Genomic DNA, 25,717 nt, shown 5'->3' with positions numbered 1-25,717 from the left:
AAGGCTTTAGAATATAACTATTGGTTATCTTACATAATAAGGGATAATGTAGAGCCAGTGGTAATAGGGCCACAATCCCACAATTTGACCCACTATTGAGGCTGCTACTTCTGTGCAGAGCCCTGCTGATATCAATTACTCTCTCCACAGAGGCAAAGGTCCTTCTAACCAGAGGAAGTGGAGCATCAGGGCCTACAATTGCAATACACTTGAGTTTTCATTCTGTTTTGTGCTGAAAAGGTGAGTGCTAAGAAAGCACACCTTGAAGGTTTCAAAGGAAACACCGACTGAAAGAAAGGCACTACTGAAAATCACAGCAATGAAGAAGGAAATATTCACTCCCAGGGAAAGCAAAATAAAGCCATTCAAAAGCTGAAGAGAAGTCTGAGTAGAAACATCAGCCACTTGTGGGTTAAAAAAAGCAAACAACCCCCCTTTTAACACTAACTGCTGTTAAGAACATTTGAAACCCAGGACACTCAAAATTAAACCTTTGATTTTATTTCGAAGCCTAACATTTGAAATGATTGAAGCAATTATTTCAGTTCTACTTGCACTGCAAGCCTCAGCTCTACAGGAATGATGTAGTCATTACCAGCATTTGAGTCATTTATAGGATACTGGAAGCCCAGAGGCATTTAAATACTTAAAGAATCTAAATATTAAAAATAACATGGGGAGAACAGTGGGCAGATGTGTGTATGTACACCCATACAATATTTATCAGACAAGAATAAATCTGTGCAATAACTTTTGTTGAACAAACAATTCAATACCATGATTTTAGCAGGTTGCCACAAACAATTAAGTATGCCACAACTTGGCTTTGTGTTTTAAAAGAAAACAAGCCAAGAAAATTCAGTTAAAAGCAAAAATGTTGAATGCAAGTCACAGAATGCTTTGGGTCGGAAGGGACCTTAAGGTTTAATTAGTTCCAACCCCCTGCCATGGACAGAGACACCTTCCACTGTCCCAGGTTGCTCCAAGCCCCAATGTCCCACCTGGCCTTGGGCACTGCCAGGGATCCAGGGGCAGCCACAGCTGCTCTGGGCACCCTGTGCCAGGGCTCCCCACCCTCACAGAGAACAATTCTTTCCTGATATCCCATCTAAACCTGCCTTCCTGCAGCTTAAGGTCATTCCCACACACCCCTGGGGATCCTCTCAGCTTCCCTTAAGAACTTCTTTTTACACTGAAAGTCAAAGAAAGCTCATCTATCAGGAAAAAAGAGCATCACCAGCAAGAGAGCATGTGCACATCTGATAGCATGAAAGAGGTCTTTGATACAGAGAGAAACAAGAACTGAAAGAACACCATGACAAAAAGGAGCTGCTCTAACAGGTAGTTGCTTTTTTCCTTTAGTTTTCCAAATTTCTCCTGCATGCAGTGGTGGATGTGCTAAGGCAACAAGAAGACAGATGGAAGGCATAAGACAGTTTATAAAGAAAATATACTTTCACTGCATTAATGGATGCCCTTGCCAGAATCTTTATGAAGCTGTAAAAGAGTTGGAAGTGTTTCAGTGTGGTTATTTCACGAGCACAGAATGCCTTTCCAGCAGTGTAAATACTTCACGAATGAAATGGATGCTTTTTATCCACCTTTCCATCACTGTAAATTATCCCTGAAAGCAAACTGCCATGTGCAGGTTGCCTCCATTTAAACAACAACAGAAATGTATCATGGGGATGATGTAAAACATAATGAATCCAATGCCAATACCAGTGGAACTGAGGAAAAGGAAAGCATGTCTGTATTTATTACCTGCTTCCAGCCTGAGTAATATTGCATATTAATCAAATTTCCTATGGGGAAAAGGTGGGAAGGAGAGTGAAGAAAAGTGTAGAAAAATACAGGGATGGGGTGCTTCAAAAGGTGCTCCAAAAGCATCTTTAGTGAAAGCTGGCTACTTGTGAAAAGCTTTAAATCCACCTCAGAGCTTTCAGAGATGCTGAACACCAGCAAGAGAGAACAGCGGCTCCAAACCTTTCCAGTGACATTTGATCCCTCAGGGTCTCAGCAGGAAAGATGGATTCAGTTTCTCATTAAATGAGTTCTTACCTTGATCTAGTTCCTTGTCTGTTACTTGTCTCTCAAGCTGCTTCCTCAGTCTCTCATTAGTTTTTATGGAGTATTCTAAACGTTGTCTCAGGATTCTAATTTCTTGCAGATGCTCCATTAATAACTCTAAATAAATCAAGAGACCACTTCTTATCTACAGCAGATGATTGTATTCTTTTACACTCTTTAAACTATGTGCTCTTGTCAAATCTAAAGGGTATTAATCCTAAAAGATGACATGGAGCTGTTAAAAATGGCAGATATTGAATATCTGACTCCACAACACTCTTTTCCCATACAGTGCTCAAACCATGCATTCAGTGACAACTCCTACTCTACATTCTAACTTCAACAATGGTCCAGAGTTTTAAGGCTCTTCAGATTTCTTCTGCCTACAAAAGTGGCATAGATAACAATTTTATCTACATAAACATTCCCTGTACTGAGGAAAGAATCCAAAGGTCTGCAATGCAGCTCCACATTCCGGCTCGACACACCACCAGCACACATTTTTCCTCACAACAATAGGAAGCTCGCAGAGTAGCTCAGAGAGAAATTTGACTTTGACTTACACAATGCACTCCACAATAAAGAAATCTGTCGTATCAAGTTTCATCACTGTACCTTTTCCTTCTTGCTTTGCCATTCTACAATTTTTCTTCCACTGGCTGCAAGTTTCATCCTTACTCAGGAGCCGATCTGTTGTACCTGTCACTGTGTGATGTGTCAGTTTATCCATGTCACACACTCCTGGTTTATTCTGCAATATTTCTCCCTGAACAGGATGTGCCAGCTCAGCTATTAAATTTTCATGGCTGCCGATAAAGTACTGCAAGCATCACTTGTGTTTAGTGGAACTATCCAGGTCAAACATGACACCACTTATTAATTATGCAGCACTTAACAATTCTCAAGGAAACACAACACCGGCTTCTATAAAATTGGAAAATCTTTCCTTTTCCACGTGATAATCCCTTGACAATTGTCTATTTCCACCTTATAACTTGTCTATTTAAAGAGTGTCTGGAGCAATGGAAAAGCTGGGAGCCTAAAACAACAAGGACACAAAACCAACACACTTTCTAGTGCCTCAAACAGGGTAGTTCAGATGGTTGCCATCTCTGTGTGCCTTATCACTTAAATTGCAATGATTATGCGAGGAACTGGAAAGCTGAGGCAGACAAACACTCTTCATTATTTCTTAATTAGTTCCCTTGTGTGTTATTTATCAGCTTTTCCCAATATCCAGGAAATCTTCCAGGGGAAAAGCGTTACCTGGAGGAAATTTGCTTGGCAGGAGTGGCAGCGTGCTGTGCTGGCCTTCCAGGTCGTGCCTGCGCTCAGGTGAGCCAAGAGGAGACTTCTCTGACAAATCAAAGTCAGACGAGCTGTGAAGAGCAGATGGCACAGGAGACTCATCCTGCAGACTCTGGTAGATGGGGGCATTCTTCTCATTATTCCTTTTGAGCCAAACAAAACAGTTTAAAACATAAAAGTTATGCTATGACTTTAGAAAGTGCAAACACAGGGTGTTGAATTTACACCGATTTACAGGTAAATTTATGTGACAGGCCATGAATAACCTCTGCACATCAGAGGTTGTATCAAGACTGAAATTCAGAGCTCACTGAAGTCAGCAGGAATAATCACTGGCCCTCCAGCCTACTTTGTATTTTCCAGCACCAGGCAATCACCTTTGTGTTCTGGGGACCTCAAGCTGCCTGGAACAGGCAGCTGAGGATTTCTGCAGCACAGAAGAACCCCAAGCTGGCAGAAAACCAACAAACGCAGCACAACAACACCTGCTCTCTTCACCTTCAGCATCAAGGTGCTCTGACAACCAACTTCAGCAGTGCTGCACTTGAGTGACCCCGAGCCAGCCCCAAGGGCATGGGGGCACACAGGGAGAGGAGGGACTGTCCCCCATGGCACCTGCACCAGATATTGGCTCAGCAGGCACCACACGGGATTATGGACACGGTTACTTTTGCTCATGAAAAGAACAATCCTGGTGGCACAACATTCCTCTTTCAGCATCTCACCTGCTTGGTGAGAAGCGGGGAAAAAAGCCTTAGTCTGTTTTCAATGGGTGTTTTATTAACAAAATAGATATTAATAAGCAAAGCCCTGCCAAGCAGCTAAACACACTATGAAACAGGGAGCGAGGATCCTTATCAACTTATGAAACACCCATATTACTGCTAAGCATTCAGTTGCACTCTTACCTTTGAGCTAATTCATAAAGTATAGTGACTTCTGTACCTATTGATTCTCCTGCAAAGCAGAAACAGCTGATTAAAAACACGTACTGAGAATTACAATATTTTCCCCTCCATCTTACTCTATTTAAATACAGAGTGGTAAATTAATGAGAAATTAGAGGAGTCAACAGATACTAACACACTTTGTATTAGTGTCAAATGCTGTACATGAGCAAAACTATTTATAGCTCAGCAACAAAGCAATAGCTTGCTCTGAACTCACAAAAAAATAAATTATCAGGGACCACAGGTGCCAGATTTTACAGCCTCAGTGTTTTAATTAGCATACCAATTTGAAATAATTGTGATATGTGGCAAAAGGATTACAGACACGTTGTTACTTCTTCTAAAACATTTATATAAAAACAATTCCACTACACCTGGATTTTTTGTGCTGGTTTTGGAGTCAGGCAAACCAGTGATCCTTGATGAAGGAGCACACACAGGATCTTGCCTGCAACGTTCTCTCTGGAATTGTGGGTGAGCACAGGCACAACTCAATGCAAGAGATCTGGACTCAGACACTAATTTGAATAAAGAAATAAGAGCTTGGTGGTGTCACCTTGGCTCCCCATATTTTAAGTTTTTTGTGCAATTAAGCAAAAGTGGCAGGGAAGAGGTGCTCAGCTGAAATTTCAGGAGAACAAACTGAAGGTCAGGATGGAAACGTGGAGACAGACAGCTGTTCATGCTTCTTCTTTACAGTCAATTCCTGGTACACTGGATGTTCTTTACAACCCTACAAACATCATTTTATTTTAATGCGTGATTCAATGCAGCACCATTGTGTTAGATATATTGAATTGTCTCGGTTGTCAGTGACTTTTTGTAGTATATAGGATACCATCTGTTGGTTTAAAGGCATTTAATGTTTATTCACTACAGTCTTCTCATTTGCAATGCAAGGAATCTCTGTAGCCACCGAAATCGTTGAATACACTCAATCTTTTATTACCCTGCTATGACACAAGGCTGTAATACCTTTTTCTCATACACAGCTGCTTTATATGAGCAATCAAAACTGCAACATCCTGCCACGATCTGTAATGAAAGGCAGAACACAGACCATGCCATGGCTGGGCCCCAAACGGGGCTGAGCAAAGGCAGAACAAAGGCCTGGAACTGGCTCCCAGAGCCAATTCCAGGAGGATGGGAGGGTCAGGTCCCTGTCTCGGGCACCTCAAGTGTTCTGCTGGAGATGGCACTCCTGCAGCTGACATCTGGGAAGGGTTGCTGGTTGTTTGGGTCAGCAAGAGCAGCGCTTGTGATGCCAGGAAAAGGTCTTGCTGGCTGCTCCTCACAACAGCATCCCTTTTCCATCACTTTCCTGCTAAATCCCTTCAAACTACAGACTGAAGGCAATATGCAGGTTATACCCTCCCTTCCAGTGCCAGATGTCAGCTGTGAGGCTCATTTTCCAAAGCATGGTTGTAGTTTAGCTCTCTTATGAAAGGCAGTGTACATTTCTGCACCAGCCAGACTAGCAGGCAGCAAGATACAGGTCCCTTAGGAAAATCATGGAACCATTTAGACTGGAAAAGACATCTTAAATCATTGAGTTCAACTGTTACCCCAGCACTAACTCACATCTCCAGGAGTGTTCACCAGTCAGCTGAGCTGTTCCATAAACAAGAAACCCTGAAGCTATGTGTAACAAAACTTTTATGTAACACTGTATTTTGGACAGTTAAAATATGCCTGTGTTGAGATGACCCCAAATAGCAGGTGTCAATAAAGAGCACAGCTACAACAGAAAAATCCAGTCAAGGAGCAATGGCCATAAACTAAAACACAAGCAGTTCCACCTCAACATGAGGAAGAAGTTCTTTACACTGAGGGTGGAACAGGTGCCCAGGGTGGTGTGGAGTCTCCCTCTCTGCAGTTCCACTCCCACCTGGACACGTGGCACCTGCTCCAGGTGACCCTGCCTCGGCAGGGACTTGGACTGGACGATCTCCAGAGGTCCCTTCCAACTCTGTGACTCTTTGTGATTCTCGTGGGATCATAAAAAATGTTACCTTCCATGACAGGAAGGCTTCCATCCCCCAACGAGCAAAAAAAACCCTCCCCACTTCGAGGGCATTAATCTATCTGACAACAAGCACAGAACACCGCTGCTCACCGTAGAGGAATTTCATTTCCAGCTTCTCAAACAGCAGCACGCTTTGGTTCAGCTGCTCACGGAAGCCTTCAGCCAGGTTATAATCAACATCACTGGCCTGGAGCAGCTCCTCAAAGGCCTTCACCAGGCTGGCGAGGTGCTCGTGGTAGGCGGCACAGCCACAGCGGATCTCCTTGATTTGCTGGCATTGGAAGGACAGCTCCCGAACTTGGGAATGAACTAAGGAATCATATCTGAGAAAATGAAATCAGCTGTAAAGCTTGCTGGCCATAAATGACATTTAAATAGAAATAAAAAGGGAATTAAACTTATATTCCTAAACTATTCTTTTATGCGGCTCAATTTGCTTCTAAAATGCTTTTAACGGCCATAATGAGAGATGCATTGTCTCTGACTGTTGAGTTTGGTATTTAGAGATTATTCTCCTTCACTTAACTGCATCATTTATAAAATGGGCCAAAACTAATGGGATGACTTGATGGCCTGCTTGGAAAGAACATGGATGACAGCAGAGGTGCCAAATTAAACTAAATAAGTGTGAATACATTTAAAGAATGTTCAAGAATACACATCATTTTCCCGACTGGTTGGGGATTTATTTTTGGTTTGGTGTTTTGTGGTTTTCTTAACTCTCTATCAAAGCAGACAACTGTCCCTTCTCTGAAACTTAATCTATTTCCTGCCAAAACCCACAGTATCGGACTTTCTGAACTGATGGTTTCACCCAGTCTGAAAATTCTCCACATCTCTGCATGTGTATTGCAAGAAACAATGGCAACCACTGTGGTGTCCTGTACGCCACAAGCCAGAATATAAACTGCAACTCAGATCAACTGAATTTATTTATTGAATTTATGCTTGCAAATGTAGGCATCCCCTTTGTACTGCCACTGTGGCACAGGTAAGAGTTCTTTCTCCAGAATCATCCATTAGCAGGAAAATAAGGAGAGAATATGTTAAAAGATGCAGGAAATCAATCAAAACCTATGGTGATGAGGGTTGTTACAGCATTTTGACTGTCATTTGTATAGGAAGAGATGCATAACTCATTTTGGGCGTCTGTCACTTGTGGCTCATGACATTGTCCTACACAGTGGCCATAAAAACCTCACACTGATCCATAGGGTCTCATTCCTTAATTCACAGTCAGATCTTTCTTTGGAAAATGGATGAAGTATATTTTCCTGGGATGTAAATTTCTCTAGACTCTGTAACACCACTGTATCTTACATCAGTGAGACTCACACATACACAAGTCTGTGCTGGTGTTGTTCACGGTCTCCAAATATTTCTACTCAAGCATTTGGAAGAAAGGCACAAGGCTGAATGCCTTTCTTTGTTACAATTTTTGGTATTCCACAGGCTCTCAGGACAATAACAATATTTAGAAGGGAGCAGGATGTTAAAAAAGGCTCACTCTTATGATCCTACATTGTTTACAATTTGTACATAGATAGCCAAAATGCTGCCCCAAATCCCATACCAAATCCAAGACTGATACTTTTCAGCCTCCCATAAATGATTTTCCAGCCTATGAGCTTATGCTATAAAATTTCATTCATTAATTTCTATATTTATCTCCTCTCACATCCTTCACAGGAAGGCATTACAGCCCTCGACTGCAAAATAAATCCTAACTAGAGCGTGAACATCTTATGTTTACACATCAAGTCTGGGCACTCAAACAGAAGGGCCAGCACCAATCTGCCAGCCCACTGCTCACAGAAACATTTCTGTCTTAAATGGGGTGCTCCATTTCCCTACACCTGGCACCTGAAAACACCCTGAGCGATGCAGAGCTGTGGTGCTTTGATGGCAGGGGTGAGCCTGTCTCACAGGTAACCTGAGATCTGAGCTGGCTCAAGAGAGGATCTCTTACAGCACAGAGAGCTGTGGGCCTGAGGTGTGGGGGGAGACAGACGTGTCTGGTGCATGATAATTACAGATGATAACACCAATTTATCAGTTTTGTACTTAGGGGCCTTGTAACAAAACATTTTGGTTCCTTTATGCCAACGTTAGTGAAGTTTATTCTTTACTGTAACAACACTTGTGAAGAAAATCATCCTCGTCTCACGTTCCTATGCTGTTTGGTATTGCTGTTTACAAAAGGGAACCTCAAAGAGCAGCAGTTTTACTCACTTGGATGGTGATGTTGCTCTCAGACTGTTCTGAAGAGGATACAATTCATCAAGATGCACATTCACACCTTGCTCTTTGCCAAGTTCTGCCTCGTTGGCCAACAGTAGCTCCTGAAGGTTTTGTGCTGCCCATGTATCAGGTTCCACAGCTTCAAAATCCCCATTTTTGGTGTGGATCTCGTAACCCAGCTGAGGGACACCAGAGGATGTCTGGGCTCCTTCCATGGCTGTATCTTGTGTGACAAACCCTTGCACAGGCAGGGCTGCATCGCTCACAACTCCATTGGAAACACCACTGAACAAGAGCTGGTCAGAGCCCTGCAGCTGCAGCAGGAACACTTTGTACTTTTCAAGCTCACACTGCATATTCTTAACTCTTTGTTTCAATTCTTCTATGTCCTCTGTGGCTTCACAGCCATCCAGTGCATGTGTTCTGGCTGCACTCCCTTGGTGAGCACGCAGGCACTCGGAGCCTGACTGTGCAGGGGCTGAGCCAATGTCCTCGTGTCCCATGGAATAAAACTCTTCATCCACCTCTTTTAATGAACTCTGGATATTCCCATTGCTAATGCTGTGATGATTTTGCATTTCTGAAAAACAGGAGGCTTGTGTGTGAATATTAGCATTTCTGTATCTGGCATTCTGTTCATAGCAGCACTAGAATGAATTATTTCAATTCTGTAATAGCGGAATGTAGGTAATTACAAGCTAGCTATACATTATTAGTTTGGGACTTTTGACCTCTCTCTGTGATTTGCCATTGATTCAATTTCCACATCAAGTATTTCAAACCCTTTATTACCTTTCAAATAAACCATACTCAAAATACAACCAACTCTCTCTGCCCAAATGCTTGAAAATTCCTTTTGCCATAAGCTCCCCTGAATCAGACACTGATCAAGCCCAGACTAGCCATAAAGATGATGACCTCAAACATGAGGCAAAGGAAACTCTGCCTTCATATGGTTTCTCCTAAAGCTTCTAATTAAATATTCTTCTTCCCACTTCAAAAATCCATACAAAATCAATTGGAGCATAAAGTCAGTGGAATTTTAAAAAGACTATCAACAAAACAGATTTGAAAAGGAGGCTATAATAACTTCTTTTTAAAAGGAGTTCTAAACAAACCCCACTAAAGTGTTTGGTGTTAAAGGTTTTACTGGCACACATTTGATACGAACATCACATCCCTCAGGTGACTTTGCCACCCTAAGTAATGCAATCACCTCAGATTCAGCCCAATGAAAGCCCTATATTCCTACAGATAATCCATGTTTATAGTTCTGTGCATGTTGAGGGCTGTATGTGTAAGTAGCCAGCAAAATGATTATTTTCTAGTTACCAGTAAATTAAATTTTCCCCTTCTATTAGTTCTGCAGAAGATCACTATGAATTAGAACTTCCCTTTTGGGAGCCAATTCATTGATCTTTCAGACAGCTCGCAATACTTTCAGATTGGTTTCCATGGAGAATTTGAATGTCCAGGTTCAAGCTGTAAATCAGTACAAAAACACAGGGGGAGCAGCTCTGTAGGAAAGCCCAAGACCAAGAGAATAAAAATAAATATTACCTAAAAGCTGGAATAAAAATGAAGCTGTGATTTTGGGATATCAACACTGCCCAGAGAAGCTGTGGCTGCCTCATCCCTGGAATGTCCAAGGCCAGGTTGGGCTTGGAGCACCCAGGGACAGGGGAAGGTGTCCCTGCCCATGGCAGGGGTGGGATGGGACGAGTTTTTTAAGGTCCCTTCCAACCCAAACCATTTTCTGATTTGAGATCAAGGCCAGAGGATGTCCAGTGCACTCTGCCCATTTTTTTGTGGCATTCCAAAGGAAGGAAGTGCTCCCAAGAAAAGTGCCTGGGGATGGATTCTGGAGGACACAAGAAGGGAATGCAACATTCATTCACTGACTTCTGCTGCAGTGACACAGATGGCAAAAAAAACCCAACACCAGGTGAACTCAAACTCCAAAACCCTGATTCCATGCATCACTCCAGACAACAAACAGAGAAAATAAAAACAGATACTAACAAAAGATATTCCAGATCAGAGCACTGGCTACAGTTTTTAATGCAATAAGTGCCCTTTAATTAAAAAGGAGAATTAATGAGCTCCCTGAGTCCACATCCCCAAAGGGTACATGCACACCCAAGGATTACAGAATTGGCCATATCCTCTGCACTCCCCAGTGTTAGTCAAGTTACTCAAGCCCCCCCCAAAAAAGACTAATGGATGATGCAGAAACATGGAACACACAGCATTAATCCTATTTACATTTTCATTAAATGATTCCATTAGGTTTCAGCCTACTCGGAATGCCTTCAAATAATTCAGATAAGTAAAATTCTATCATTCAGCTGCTTCATTCCAATAGTTCAGAACTAGATGGAGAAGCAGGAACAAACATTTAATTTAGAGAGGAGTTCAAAAGTGAGGACATTAGCAACAGAGATCAGAGTCAGGCATACAACTCATTATTTTTACTGGAAATCAGACTCATAAATCCTTGTGGCCCTTCTGAAAGCACAACCCTGAAAGACCAACTTGGATTCTTGGAGTAATTAATACACAGCAGCTAAGAAAACCAGATTTAAAATCCACAAATAACAGCAAGGGAGATGATTACCTGAAGTAATATACAATTTTTTTACAAAACTGAAGAAATGGATGTTTTTAAATTTCCCTTTTTTGTTGGTTTGTTTTTTTTTTTTTTTTTTTTTTATTTCTGTACCATATAAATGCTCTACCTTGACAGTTTTGCTGATTTTTGTCCTTCACATTTTCATCCTTGTCTCCTGTACCTGGATCAACATCTTGCAATTCCACCTGGGTCTCAGTATTATCCAGTTTGAGCAATGAGGCAGCTGGAGAACAGTGGGGAAAGGTAAAATAGAAATCAGTAAGAGACTGAAAAAAAAAATTAAGTGGGGATAGTTAAAAAAAAAAAAAAAAAACAAAAAAAAACAAACCAAAACCAACCAAACCTCACAAAAACAAACCCGGTTCTCTGACAGATTGGAACAGGAAAATCTTTTTTGATAATATGAGTATCTTTAAATACTTGAACTAATTAGAAGGGTAACTACTTAGAATTAATTGCAAAGGCTCCTACTAACAAATGAAGACAAACATTTGTAGGTCCCCTTTATAATGGAAGAGTAAATCAATCTCTAGTGCATTTTTAAATGTTTTATGCTAAGCTTAGAGAAAAGGCTTAGAAGTTCCTCCAGCGTGAGGTTGGTGATCATAAACCAACCTCCTGCAATCACCACAGCAAGTCTCAGAATCACCAAGTGTCCAGCACAACTGTTACCCAAGGGGAAAAAATGAGGGTGGAAAGGAAATCACAGGACTGCAGCTTCTGATTCCTTCCAGGATCAGATTCAGAAGCCCTGCCCCTCTCAGGATTCTCCTTGCCTTTTGAACCTACCAGAATTAATTGCTCCAGTCCCATCACCTCAAGCACTTACAATAAATTGTGCCACATCTGTGCCTTACCACAACAATGTTGTATTTAACAACAGTCTCTGCAACCTCTGAGTCTGACAGTGGCTCACCCACCACTTGACTGAGTCTTGTTTTTATATTCACTCTCCCTTCCTATCCTTCACACCCCTATTCAGTTTTTAATCTAACTGCTAAGTGCATTTTTATATTTCTCCCATCCCTAAATCTTTATCTAATACCCATTTGCTCTCTGTCTTACAATTTGTCATACTTTGCTGATCCCAGTACTTTGTCAACAACTGAGTTTTAAATTAACCCAGCCACAGTGGGAACAGACACGGCTGACTCGACTGATCAGTGGAATATTGGAAAAGTTTAATTATCCAGCATAAACAAAACCAGGATTTTTATACTCTCTTGTCTCCATTACAGACAGCTTTCATTAAACTTGGCATCTTATTAAGGGAATTTTTAATGTACCTAAACATTGATATGAGTGTGCACATGTGATCTGCCACTTATTACAGGCTTTACACGTGTACACAGGACTTTTTGTCCCACAAAAAGCTGCTTTGTATCTCAGTGGCAAACAGAAAAAAAAAAGGTGTTTTTTCAAGGTCTACACTTAGTTGTCCACTCAAGAAACTTGCAAGATTAAGCAGTATTGTAGATCTATAAAGATGATCTGCATTTATTTTCTGCTGCAAGAGAAGCTCCCACTATTGCAGGCAGCACCAGGAGTCACCAGATTTTCTTTATTTACCTCTCCCTGATGTGTTTCCCTGCACAGGCTCCTCTGGAAGGTTTTCAGCTCCAGACTCATCCACTAACTCTCCGTTAGGTTGTGCCTGAAATGGTTTGGTTTGTACTTCATGGGCTCTCAGACCTTCACGAGGTGCCCTGGAAGGATGCTGCGGCTCTGAAGCTGATTTCTGCAGCCAGGAGTTCAAAGGCACATTTCCCAACGCTCTGCAGGGTCTCACAGGCACGGGCAAACGTGACTTCTTGGGCAAGGAAGCAGAGTCAGCCTGAAAAAAGCATGGAAGAAAAGGAGGAGTCAGTGATTCGTGTGTAACAGTAAAGCGTAGGAAGTATAAACAAACATTCCAGGAAAAATAAAAATTTTCCTGTAAAATCGGGCAGCTGTCACGTTAGTTTTGAAAATGAAATTGCAATCCCCTTGGCTACATGAGAAGTAAACATTCAGAGAGGTAAAATACCCGTTCCACTGGTACAATTTTCTGTAAGCCCCAGCTGTTCATTCATCTATAACCTTCCAGCTCCTGAAGCAGGACAGCAAATCCAGCAGTGCCTACCAAAGGCTTTTAACCACCAGGTGTATTAATTAGCTCTGGATTTGTGGATGCCTTAGGAAAATAGTTTCTCACCCCATGTGACCTCTCTGCTACTTCCTACTGTCATTTATATCATAAATGTCTGCCAGCCCAGCAATTTTTCCCCTTAAAACCTTTTTTTTTTTCCTAAAGTTGAGGATTCCTCCTCATTTTTCAACAATTCCTAAGCTTATTTTCCTTTCTTCCTTTAGTCTCCACCCAACACGCCCTACTTCCACAGCTTTTGAGAAAATCAGCCTAACTTTGCATCAGCCACAGAGGACATTTATTCTGGCACAGAGAAATCCTTTATGAACAAAACCAGGTTCTTCACCCACCCACTCTACACATTTCTTCTGAAGGATTCCCAGTTCCTGCTGTAACAGACATTCCCCCACTGGTGCTGGGGGAAGCTGCATTTCTTAAGTCATTACATTTTAGCCTCTCACCTCTGGAAGACTCTGCATAAAATAAATGTTCCTTGTTTAAACCACCCAGCATAAACCAGTGCTGTCTCCAAAAAGATAAAAGCATGCCATGTTTTGATGAGAGTTATGGAATTGTGGGTAATAATAATAAAAACCAATAATGGCATGTTCAGATAGATTTAGTTTATGATTTTGCTGTTCATTTGCTCCACCAGTGCTGTTAAGTCCCCTAATTTCTTTCACCACCCAATGTATTCTGAAATACCTTTCCACATTCACTTCTCAGCAATTACAGTCTTTACACAATTTAAAATCATAAAAAGCACGTTCCATTTTCCTAATGCCATCCTCAATTCCTTTTGTACATATATGAGAACAGTATCCTCCACAGGCTGCAAAATAAATCCAGAACTTCCAGCTAACTAAACTGCATTAATAACTTCGAACCATTTCCAGCTGTCTCAGGGCTGTGGCACAGACACATTTGTCACCCAGATTACCCACAGGCCACTTCAGCTGGCTACATCAAATTATTTATAAAAGCCATTCCAAAGGTAAAGATACAGTGCATTAGACCAAACAAGAAAGCTTTTAAAGCAGCTGATTCAAGGGCTGCATTGAGGTTGCCCCTGATTAAACCAGGGAAGAGTCTGGAAAATGGTGAATCTGAACAGTAAAATGAAACTCAGGGAAAACAGGAACTTGAAAAAAAAAAAAACCACAATTGCAGAAAGAATCAGAAAATCACTAAATGGTTTGGCTTGGAAGGGACCTTAAAGATCATCTCATTTCACACCCTGCCATGGGCAGGAACACCTTCCACAGTCCCAGGGTGCTCCAAGCCCCATCCAGCCTGGCCTTGGGCACTGCCAGGGATGGGGCAGCCACAGCTGCTCTGGGCACCCTGTGCCAGGGCCTCACCTCCCTCACAGGGCACAATTTTTCTTAATATCTCATCCTTCTTAACATCTCAATACCTTGAAGGTCCTCCTTCACCTTCAGGCCATTTCCCCCTTGTCCTATCACTTCACGCCCAAAACAAATCCTTATCAACATCCCCCCCCTTCACGTCCCTTCCTTCCAAAAAAACGAACCCAAGAGGAACAAGCCAGAAGAAAAATGAACTGCCCCTAATTTCTACCTCTCAGAAATCCCTTGATCACTAAAGTTATGGAAACCACTCTTCGCAGAAGGTGCTACAACATTCCCTGTTAGCAGCGCACAAAATCAAAAGCAACGCTCCCCTTCGTCTGCTCCGCAAGAGACGAGATCTTCAAAGAGTTTTCAGCTTCACTTCTATCACTGTTGCTGAAACAATCCACAGAACTCTTTAGCAGACACTGCTTCCCCACCTCTTTGTTTGGGATCACAGAGTGCCTGCAGACAGAAAGCTTCAGGGCTCGTGGGGCCCGAGCACACGGTGCCTGCACTGCCAGAACAGGCTCCCTGCACTCAGGTACCACACAAACACAACGATTTCACGGGGCACTCCTGTGGGCACTTCCCACAAAGCAACACACAATGACAGGATGTGAATAAAAAACTAAAATTAAGGTTGGAGTTTGTGGAAGTGTCCCGCTGACCCCTGTGCAGCCCGCTCCCAGGTGTGATGCAAACCTGGAATTCTCTAGAGAACTTTTGCCATTTAGACTTCATCGCTTCTGAGCGCTCTGGTTGTGAACATTATGAACAAGAAACACAGACTCTCTTTTTCCAAAAGCTGTAATATTTACAAGTACGTGGTCCCAGGGAGGATGGAAATTCAATTAATTAATGTTCTAAAGCACACTGAAGTAGGAGATGAAAAGCTCTGAACATTAAGAACAATTATCTAAAATATATTTGGCTTACATCTCTTTTCCTAATGTTAAAAATCATACAAAAGTAAGATTTAATATTAGAAATGAAACATATTTTTGCCTTTTATACATCTATTCCCTAAGTACAAAAAAGAGAATAAACTTACTTCATTTCTTCTAGTAAAAGAAAGTCTTTCATGCTGTTCACCCTTCTTATACACATTTTCTTGCTGATGTTCTGCTTCTGCACTTAATCTTGAATATTTTGACTTTTCTTCTGAGGCTCCCTTTTTGCCTTCATGTTTGAATCTCATGACATTACTCTCTAAAGTCATTGTTTGCGTAGCTGCATCTTTCAATTCCACTTTCAACAGCTGAATCGTGTTATTAATCTGTGGCACTGCATCCGGATAAAGCTTCTCTTCCCCATCAAAAGTTGATTTCAATTCCACTCGCTGCTTTAAGAATTTACTGACCTGCTTGAAATGTTTGAGTTCAGCTCTTAGCTGAATAATCATTTGCCTAAGATCTTTTTCATCCTTTTTCTCTATATCTTCACTTGAACATTCTTCCTCTGTCGTGTTCAGATGATCTAACAGTTCATTTACAATTTTCATTTGTTCTTGTCTGCTACACTCAGGAAACAGGAGAGAAAAGACATGAATTTAGATTTTTTTGTTTAAGCAAACAAAAATACCTTCCAAGAAACCCTTCTGCTGTGTTGTGACATATCTGAAATTCCCAGGAGGTTCTGTTTTACTCACTAATGAATTACTAACAGTTTTTGGAACCTTTTCACAATATGGATTATATCATAAATTGCCTCATCATGTTTAACACAGAAATATAAGAAATCCGAATGGATTCTCAAAAAAGTTTATTCTCCACCTTAAAAGTTAATTTATACCGAAACCACACCAGACTCTAGACCATATAATCACAGATTAGCCCAAGCTGGAAGGAGCCCACAAGGACCATCAAAGTGCTACTCCTGGCCCTGATGATGAGTTTTTGTGCAAATCTCCCTCTCCATGTATTTCTAATGAAACAGGGAAGATGAAAAGTGAGAAATCAGCCAAAAAGCCTGTGAAACCAGCTCATTACAGAGCAGCAAACTGCCCCGTGGATAACTAGCAGTTCATGCTAGTTTGGAAAGCAATGGTTTCAGAGAAACTGAAGCCAAATAAGAGGCATTTAAAGCACAAGCAAAGCTCTGAAATTCTACAGACAATTTCATGTGTCCAATAGAGAGCTGTTTGTGCCATTAAACATATAAACCAGAGTTTTAAACAACTGCATTTGTATAGTTTAGCATTTGAAATGGTAGAAGCTAACTAGGCTTTTTATGGCTTTCTCTGGCATCTAATGGCATTAGCGAGAATTCAGCTATGCAAAGCACAGGCTCATCACCCATCAGCCTGGTCATTTATACTTGAACACAGGAAAAATTACACACTAGAGTGGTAAAGATGATGGTGCTGGAATTTCTCATTAGCCAACTTTTAAGTAAAGATAACAAATAAACAATGTTTTCTCCTCATTTCTAAGGGAGTAGTATCTCCTCATTCACCACTAACTACTCCTGTGACAACTAAGACAATTTATGCCCGTTGGGGGAGTTTTAAATAGTAATGTGCAAATACAGAATTGCCTGAGTAAAGCCAAGTGCTGCATGGTGAACACAGAAACCAGGGTTTGACTTGTGTAACTCCACTGGAGATTCTGCTCCCAGCACTGACAGACACTGGAAAAGGCACAGAATTCTGAACATAGTCAGTCCAGAGACCAGGAAAGCAACTAGAGAAGGAAAAATAACTACAGAACAAGGAAAGGAAAAGAGAATGATCGACAGCAAAGCTCTAACTCAGGTCTCAACCAGGAGATTAAGTGGTGTAAGGATGAAACTGGGGTAAATCAGTCAGAGTGTGTGGTTTTCCTGTACAGGTGATTCTTGCTTGGCATTGTCCAGTTCCTATGGAAATGGACATTTCAGCTGGGAACTGATCAAATCCCAGTGTAATACACACACACCCCTGAATTCCACTGGTGCCAGTAGGGCTTGTACAGATTTATGTCCACACGTGTTTTCTCCTACATGAACAGTGACCCAAGAACTTAGAACGGTCCTACAGGTGGTTGCACTGGAATAACCCAAGAGTCAAGTGCAGGACTTGGGCCCCAACTCCCTAAACTGAGAGGCAGCAAAGCCCTGTCCAGGCAGTCCAGGTGAAATGGCAAAGGGCACTCAGTGTGCAGCACCATCCATTCAAAATTATCCCTGTAAAAAGTCACTGCCACTCCAATTCCTCCATCCTTAGATCCTTTGACACACAGTTTTTACAGCAGGAAAGTGTTGTCCCTTCCTCCACGCCACTTTTCACTGGCCTGTGCTCTCAGATATTTTGGTTTTTTCAAGAAAAATACCAGCTACTGTCAACTAAGCCCTTTGACTCTGTTAGACCCCTTCCTGGAAACAATCAGTCCCTAGAGTAAAGCTCCACGGATCAGTAACTCAGGAGAGTTTCTTTCTTGCAATATCTTTTTCTTTTTTAAGGATTTCTACTGATAGTATGTTTCCTAATTACTTAATTGCATGATAGACTAAAATGGCTCTGAAGGTGCCTTGCCAATCTCTCAGGTAAATTAGCCAGTGCCATTATCTAAATTCACTTTAGCAAAATTACCTTACTTTCTTCTCAAATAGAAATACTGTCAAAAGCAGTGCATATCCCTCATACTTACGTAGACTCCAGCACAGATGTTCTATTTTCTCTTAGAAGAGATGTGAGCAAGTTCTCTTCTGTTTCATATTCACTCATTCCTGTTCTGCCCAAGTGTTTGTCAGCTGTATCATGCTCAAATTGAGGCTTAATTGGACTCCTATAATGTCTGTCTTTGCAGAAACTCTCTGAATAGCCTGATGGAGTTATCTGTTAAAAAATTGCAAACATTGTCTTATTACACAGGTATGTAATGTTCTATTAAATTCAGGGCTGTAATCTTTCTGTAATCAGGTTCTGTAATTCCTGATGCTCTTTATCTGCATTAAGAAGCACCCACAGACATTTTTCTGACTATTTATTAATAGAAAAACTAATTAACATCTATTTCATATGATTAATTCATAGGGATCAGTTGTTTAGTAAGGAGTAAGAAGATTTCCCTGAAGGTCTTTATCTAACAAGAGGTATGAAACTTCTGGAATGCTGCCTGCAGACTGCAGATAACAATTTTATTAGCTCAGCTTTGAAGCATCTGTACATACAGTACAGATTCTGTCCTGGGATCTCCAGATTCTCCTGATGGCTGGGACAGGACAAAACTCCGAAGCATTTACAAGCTGCCATCTTTCTGTATGAAACACCATGGGTGTGTCCAAGGGAATTTCTACCTTGGGATCTCTACAGTCATTCAAACCCCAATTCAACAATCAAAATCTGCAGCAATCACATGAGGATTCACTCTGGGCTCATTTGGGTACAATTCCCATCAGCAACAAGAGGCAAAAGAGTTTTTACAATACACCACTTACCTGTTTATCCACCTCACAAGGAAAATCCAAAGATACTTGAAGGCACACCTGGTAAACAGAGAAACACAGAAATTAATAGATTTCATAGAGCAAAAAATCATCCTTCTTCAACATTACAAACCAATTTGCAACCTGAGTTACTTTATGATTCCATGATGCTTCATCTTACATTGCTTCGATTGAGAGGACAGCAGGCTCCTGTCTGTATGAAAATGCAGTTTACAATTCACCAAGCCATCAAGCTTTCCAACCCTAAAGAAGGATCTACAGGATTTTTTCCTCAATCACAGCAAATGAATCTCACACAATTTGTACTGCAGGCCTGAGTGCAATGGAGGCAGGAGCTCAACCTGTGTGGATGGAAAGGAACACAATTCCCAGGGATTCTCTGTCATCCCCTCCAGGGTGACTATGAGCACTCAACACAAAACAATGAAAGCAATCTTGAATGTAAAACCAGCCAAGAAATACAGGGAAAAGCTTCCAGAAGATGCTTAGGATAACAATTAGTTGAAAGCAAAATCAGATACCAAGAAAAGTCTGTTTTGTTTGCAAAAGACTTTATGCTCTAAGAAAATGAAGATATTTCAAAGGCATGCAGAGAAGAGAGCACTGTATAATAATGTTCCTACCTGGCTGACCCTGTCACAAAACTGATGGTTCTGCACCTTCCTGTCATTGTCACCATCCTCAGGCTGCATCACGGGCTTCTCTGTTGTTTCAAGACACTACACAAAGTATGGAATGACGTGAAAATGTAGCACAAAAAAAAAAAAACCACTGTGATATGAAACGTGCATAAATAAGTCAGTGATATGTCTTAAAAGAAAAATTAAAAAGCCTGTAATACAAAGTAACAAACACCGAATTAGATTCCTTCAACAAGATCAAAGAAAATTAATATAAACCCCAGGAATGACTCATATCAAATAAAGTGAAATTTTATCTTATACATTCCTTCATTTTTATTTAACCCTTTCTCCTCAGAATTTATACAACATATAAAAACCATTTAACTTCTTGTGGCAAAGGAGCTCTGTATCCTCAGTCGTGTCCCCAATCTGCCTATTTTATTTTCCAATTTCCAGAATTTATTTTTATTTGCTACACAATTTAGGCTCTTCTCCAGCATTCAAGAAATAGATGCTTTTAAAACTAAGCACATGTGGCTTGCTGTACACTAGAAAGATTTACTGTGCCACTGAAGGTTACAATCTGCCGCGTCTATGCCTAAATTTGCCCATTTGTAGCAAACGGCGCCAAATCATCTTTTACTCCCTGTTTCCCACAGAACCCAACCCCTCTCTTGTTACTCGAGTTTTTCTGAGCCTTTTGATTTTCTTAAATGGAGTCAGATCTTTTTAGTTATTGTACAATATTAAGAGCAGTTTTCTACCTTTTCCCACAGATGTAACACAAACAAATCCCTTGTTTTTCATTCTCTGTCCTTTGCATATTTCTAACCTGAAAACAATTGTAACTGACAATTGGTCTGGCCACTGAGGCTAAGGGGTAGAAACCCCAAAAAGCCAATCTTCTGCTAGACCTACAAATGTATAAAAAGTAAGAAATAAAACAAAGGGGTCTCTTCTCTCTGCTCTCTCAGCTGGGAGCTGGTTCGGAGGGACCTCTGCGGAAATCTCTCGTCTGCATGTGACTGCTCTGTGTGTCTCAGTGACACTCTCTCATTGCCTGAGCAAACAGGAGGAGGAAGACTCAGCTTTTTTAGGAGCAGCACCCAAGTCCCTGCCATCAGCATCCCTGAGAGCAGGAGAATCCCTTTGGTTTGCTGGATGAGCATTTCCAGGGATCCAGGGGCAGCCCCGGCTGCTCTGGGCACCCTGTGCCAGGGCTCACCACCCTCCCAGGGAACAATTCCTGCCCAATCTCCCACCTAAAGCTGCACTCCTTCATCTTAAGGCCATTCCCTGTGTCCTGTCCCTCCATCCCTTGTCCCCAGTCCCTCTCCAGCTCTCCTGGAGCCCCTTTGGGCACTGCCAGGGGCTCTGAGCTCTCCCTGGAGCTTCTCCTCTCCAGCTGAGCACCCCCAGCTCTCCCAGCCCGGCTCCAGAGGGGCTCCAGCCCTTGGAGCAGCTCTGGGGCCTCCTCTGGAAACTCAATTTATGCCAAATTCATAGGCAGGAATAAATAATAGATATATTATTATATTTATTATATAAATAAAATACACAGAGGATTCCAGCCTGCACAGGACAGAGTTATTCCTGCTTCCTCAGAATACTGGGAATTGAATGTATATGTGGGGATTTGATTCTGGTTTTTTAATTATGCACTGACTGTACGCGTATATAAATATATATATATATATGAAATTAATGAGAAAATCCCTTTTATCTCTCAGCCCCTTGCAGTGTAAGCAACTCTAATGGTTTTAGGTATGAATTTTAAAAGGCAGAAACTGGATGGTGCAGAGTATTAATATGTTTGCCTTTTCCAATTAAAATTCTATACAGAAAACTGGCTTCCAAGTCAGGTTTGGGTTATCTTGGTATTTTCACTCAGACTTGGTTTTCTAGGACAACACAGAGTAAAGACAATTTGAAAGCTGGTGAAAAACACAGAGGGGTTAGGGTATATAGCAAGAGCATACCAAAAAAAAAAAAAAAATTGTTGTAATTGTGGGATGCTAAAAGTCCAATAAAGTTAACTATTATTTAAATAAAAACCTGTTTAGGTTGTATCTTCCATGTGTAGGCTCAGGACAAACCCTACATTTGTGTATAAAAAATAAACTTTTTTGCGCATCTAACTTATCCATGCAATGCAACTGCCTTTTATGGGCCAACATTATTTAGTATCTGCTTTTCCCAGGCTGGTATTTGGTTTAGTAAGTGAGGATTCATTTAAGAAATTACTACATAACAGGTTATAAATACACTGTGACAATAAATCACTGCAGGCTGAGCCTGATCCTACGGTCCTGTGTCTGAGAGGCTGACACGTCCTGTACTCCAAGGAATATGACCTAACGTGCAACAAAATATTGAAAGAAAACCAGTGTCTTAAGGCCAGGAAGGTGAATCTACCAAAAATAAGCTGCCTGTTTTAAAGCACTTCCGTGGAGACTGAAAACCAGGAGAATGTTTTTCCTAAATGAAGCACTGATGTGCTTGGCTTGCAAAGCTCCCCAGAGCCCTGGAGGCTGAAATCACTGAGGCTGCTCCTCTCTGAGAAGGCAGATGTTCAGAGGACAGCACAAAAACAACCTTTTCCTCTGCTCCTTCTCCCTCCCAGCACGAACAGGAAGCCAAGGAGCAGAGGACAAGGGGCTGTCAGACCCTGCAGAGGCACCAACGTGCACATCCATCTGATTTGTGCTCTGCCTTTGGGAAGGAGAAGCAGGATGGCAGCATTTTAAGAACCTGAGGAAGATCCCTCTTCCCCATGAATATCCAAATTCCTCTTTTAACACAGATGTCAGTGTCCTCCCAGCACTACCTGCCAACAAACTGTAGCTCAAAAAATAAAAAAGTAGGGGGTTTTTGAGAGCGGTTGTTAATACGCAAAACACACTTTTGTCACACCCATAACCCAATATCCAATTTGTCACTTACTGCCACGCCGGATAAAAAGATACCTTTTGAACTAAAAACTTTCAACTAAAGATCCTTTCATTTTTGAGCTCCATAGTACTACAGTCATTCTGGCACTGGTTAAAATCCATATTGAACTTTCCTGTTTCCTTTCCCAGAACGTTGAGGTTCATTTATATTTTACAAGCTCCGCTCTCTGTCATTCCACATCTGATTCTGTAGCTCCTTCAGCGAGCAGCCCTGGATGGAGCTGTCATGTCGAGACAAGCAGGAGCACACAGCGTCCTGTCACGATAATCCTGGCACAGGACAGGAATTCCTTTGGAATTCACTGCGGCATCCACGGGGATGCAGAGCCCTCTGCAGGACAACGAGACAAATTGCTAAAAATGTTAATTATGGAGAGTGCAGGCACCTGGACAAACCTCTCAGGGACATAAATTCACCATTTCAATGAAACCATGGCCCACCGAAAGGTCTGTTTCTAATTTAAAATATACTTTAATTAAAGACAGAAGGACTATGTCTTAAAACTGAAGAAGCAAATATATTTTGTGGCTGTGCAGTATACCTGCAGCACATCCAGTAAAAGACAGGAGCTTTTTCCTAAGTCCCACAGAAAAATCATTAATTCTACAGTCCCAGTTCTTGAATCAGCCAGTCCTGCACGTAACTGATTCCAGCTATTTCTGATCTTGTTCTTTTGAGTTTAATTCAGAAATTCAAGGCACAAAATTGCAGCACCATCATAATTCCTTTTATATTTTTTCCTTTCTCTTCAATACATTCTGCACAAGGAAGAAAACTGAAAGCAAAAGCCACAAAGGAACACAAAGACAAGCAGCACCAGCCCCATTTCAAGTAATGCTTGCCAAGCTGGAAGGGTCACCCAGAACCTCCTGAACAACCTTCACTCACACACACGTGGGGACCCAGCACCCAAAACGCTCCCTTGTGCAAGTATTTTGCCAGGAGCTCTCCTTGCACACAGCTGAGAACAATCCCAGCTTTGGGGAAATGAATAAAACACCCTGCAAGGATTATTCCCTTGCACCTCTCAGCACCCCACCTCAGTGCTGGCCCCTTCTTCATGTACCTCTCTATTCTATAAGAAGAAACAGCCACGTGTTTAGGTGACCTGAAGCTCTGCTCCTTGGGTTTTGGCTACACTGAACCCTTGTATTTTGAAGACACATCAGAGATATAAAGGAAACTCTTAAATAATTAGACACAGCCTGAGAAGGAATATGCAATAACAAACAGACTTCCAGGAATATCTAAAATGTTTTCTAAGATACTATTTTCTTTGTAAAATTAACTATTTCCTTCCCTTTCAATTGACAAATCAAATAGATCACAGACCAAATTAATATTTAAATGAGCATGCTGCTCCCCTAAAATCAACTTGACACATCACTGAACACTTGCACCGAGCTGCTTCTCTGTCGTGCTACAAGTTGTTTACATCATTAATTTCAAAAGTTATTATAAGGAATTAGCAACCTCAGCCCCAAGGGCTTTACACTCCTGCACTGATGTAAACGGCTCCATAAGGCAGATAAGATGCGAGTCAGACTCTCACTACCTCAAAACACAAAACCTACCTCTCTGTGGTTTAATAGTTTCAGCGCTTCCTTCCCTTGAGAATCCTTTGTACAACATCCACACTGCCTTGCCTTAAGTTCTTGATTCATTGACTGCAGCTCTTTGACCATCAGGAGCAGGTCCGTAACCTAAACAACCAAAGGAACAACAAGCAGAACGGGTAACATCCAAACTAGCAGGAAAACAAATGATGACAGCTGAATCTCCAAACCACAGAGCTGGAAGCCTGGGTTTGTGTACCTGCTCCTGTGTTCATCTCCCTAGGCATGCAAAGATGCTTCTGTGTTTGTGAATTAGCATTCAAGGTGCCTTCCTTTGGAACACTGTAGCTCACAGTCAGTTATTACATTTAAATAACAAGTTTCACAACTCAGTAGCAACAACAAACCTGAGGGCACCTCACACCAACAGCTGATTTGAGAAGAAGTATTCAATGCAAGAAAAACCAGCATTACTGGAGAGCAGCAGCATTCAGGAACAAGGCACTCTTATTCTGAGCAGTTTCACAGACACAGAATCTGTTTGGGCAGCTGGGTTCAAAACTCTCAGGGCCACAAAGACATGAAGTCTTTCAAGAAGGCAAATTTTGGAGAAAAAAGTGAAATCTTCTTATCAGACCAATTGATATACTTGGAAAACCAGGTCAGCTTTCAGTCAAACTCCTTTTCCAGTAAGAAATTACTTATAAATATCTTTTGCTAGTGAGTCTCCCTGAGCCTTCAGAAGGGAACATGCTCAGAGATAAAAGTGGTGAAACCCCAGAATGGCATTGGGACACAATCTGGGGGCTTTTTTAGGGACACCTGTTCCGAGTAAGACAAACTTCCTTCCTTCAGATTACCCACCTCCAGAGTGTGAGCACCTGCCTACAATTCAGCTGTCCCTGAGAAACAGAAAAACTTCACTTATGCTCACTCCCAACCAACCATATTCAAATTATTCCTTGTCATAAACTGGTGCGTGGATCAGATGTCACTGCACAGGATCAGGAGAAAGAGAGGAAATTTCTGAACTCCAACACTGATTTATTGTCTGGTCTGCACATTTCATCTCTGTGAATTTCAGCCCTCCCTAGGCAGAACAGAGGACTCACCTCAGGGTTATTTTATAACATGCCCTATTTGCCAAAAGATTTGCAAATCCTGGGATGGAGTGTGCTATAGAGAATACAGACACCACCACCTCCATGATTAATGAAGGTGCATGAAATAACATCGTGGGATGCTCAATGCAAAACCTTTCTTTGGAGTTGATGTAGATGATGTCTGAAACGTGGTACTGCGTCAAAACCTTGAGTCCACAAAGCCCTGGGCTGCAAATCACTCAGCTTTCAGCTGGATCTGAAGCTCATGTGGTGTAACAAAGTCTGAACAGTTCATAAAAGCTGGGTCACAAACCACAGAGATGGGAGCTTCAAATCCTTTCAGAAATA

General features: G+C 41.6%; 1 protein-coding gene across 1 annotated transcript in view; it reads right to left on the bottom strand.

Annotated features, from left to right (window-relative positions):
- The window catches only part of CDK5RAP2 (CDK5 regulatory subunit associated protein 2), a 68,581-nt gene that overhangs the window by 13,822 nt on the left and 29,042 nt on the right, over nt 1-25,717 (bottom strand). Inside the window, exons 18-29 of the mRNA XM_040083252.1 lie at nt 24,285-24,413; nt 19,759-19,854; nt 19,127-19,174; nt 18,337-18,524; nt 15,762-16,224; nt 12,797-13,061; nt 11,334-11,450; nt 8,587-9,175; nt 6,445-6,677; nt 4,287-4,335; nt 3,337-3,521; nt 2,062-2,187 (exon numbers count right to left, since the gene is read on the bottom strand). Coding sequence (XP_039939186.1) covers nt 2,062-2,187; nt 3,337-3,521; nt 4,287-4,335; nt 6,445-6,677; nt 8,587-9,175; nt 11,334-11,450; nt 12,797-13,061; nt 15,762-16,224; nt 18,337-18,524; nt 19,127-19,174; nt 19,759-19,854; nt 24,285-24,413 — 2,488 coding nt within the window. The remainder of the gene's footprint in view (nt 1-2,061; nt 2,188-3,336; nt 3,522-4,286; nt 4,336-6,444; nt 6,678-8,586; nt 9,176-11,333; nt 11,451-12,796; nt 13,062-15,761; nt 16,225-18,336; nt 18,525-19,126; nt 19,175-19,758; nt 19,855-24,284; nt 24,414-25,717) is intronic.

The sequence above is a fragment of the Hirundo rustica genome, chromosome 20 (genome assembly GCF_015227805.2).
Source record: "Hirundo rustica isolate bHirRus1 chromosome 20, bHirRus1.pri.v3, whole genome shotgun sequence".
Taxonomy (NCBI): Eukaryota; Metazoa; Chordata; class Aves; order Passeriformes; family Hirundinidae; genus Hirundo; species Hirundo rustica.
The sequence above is the reverse complement of the archived record's forward strand: the minus strand, read 5'-3'. Positions and strand labels throughout refer to the sequence as shown.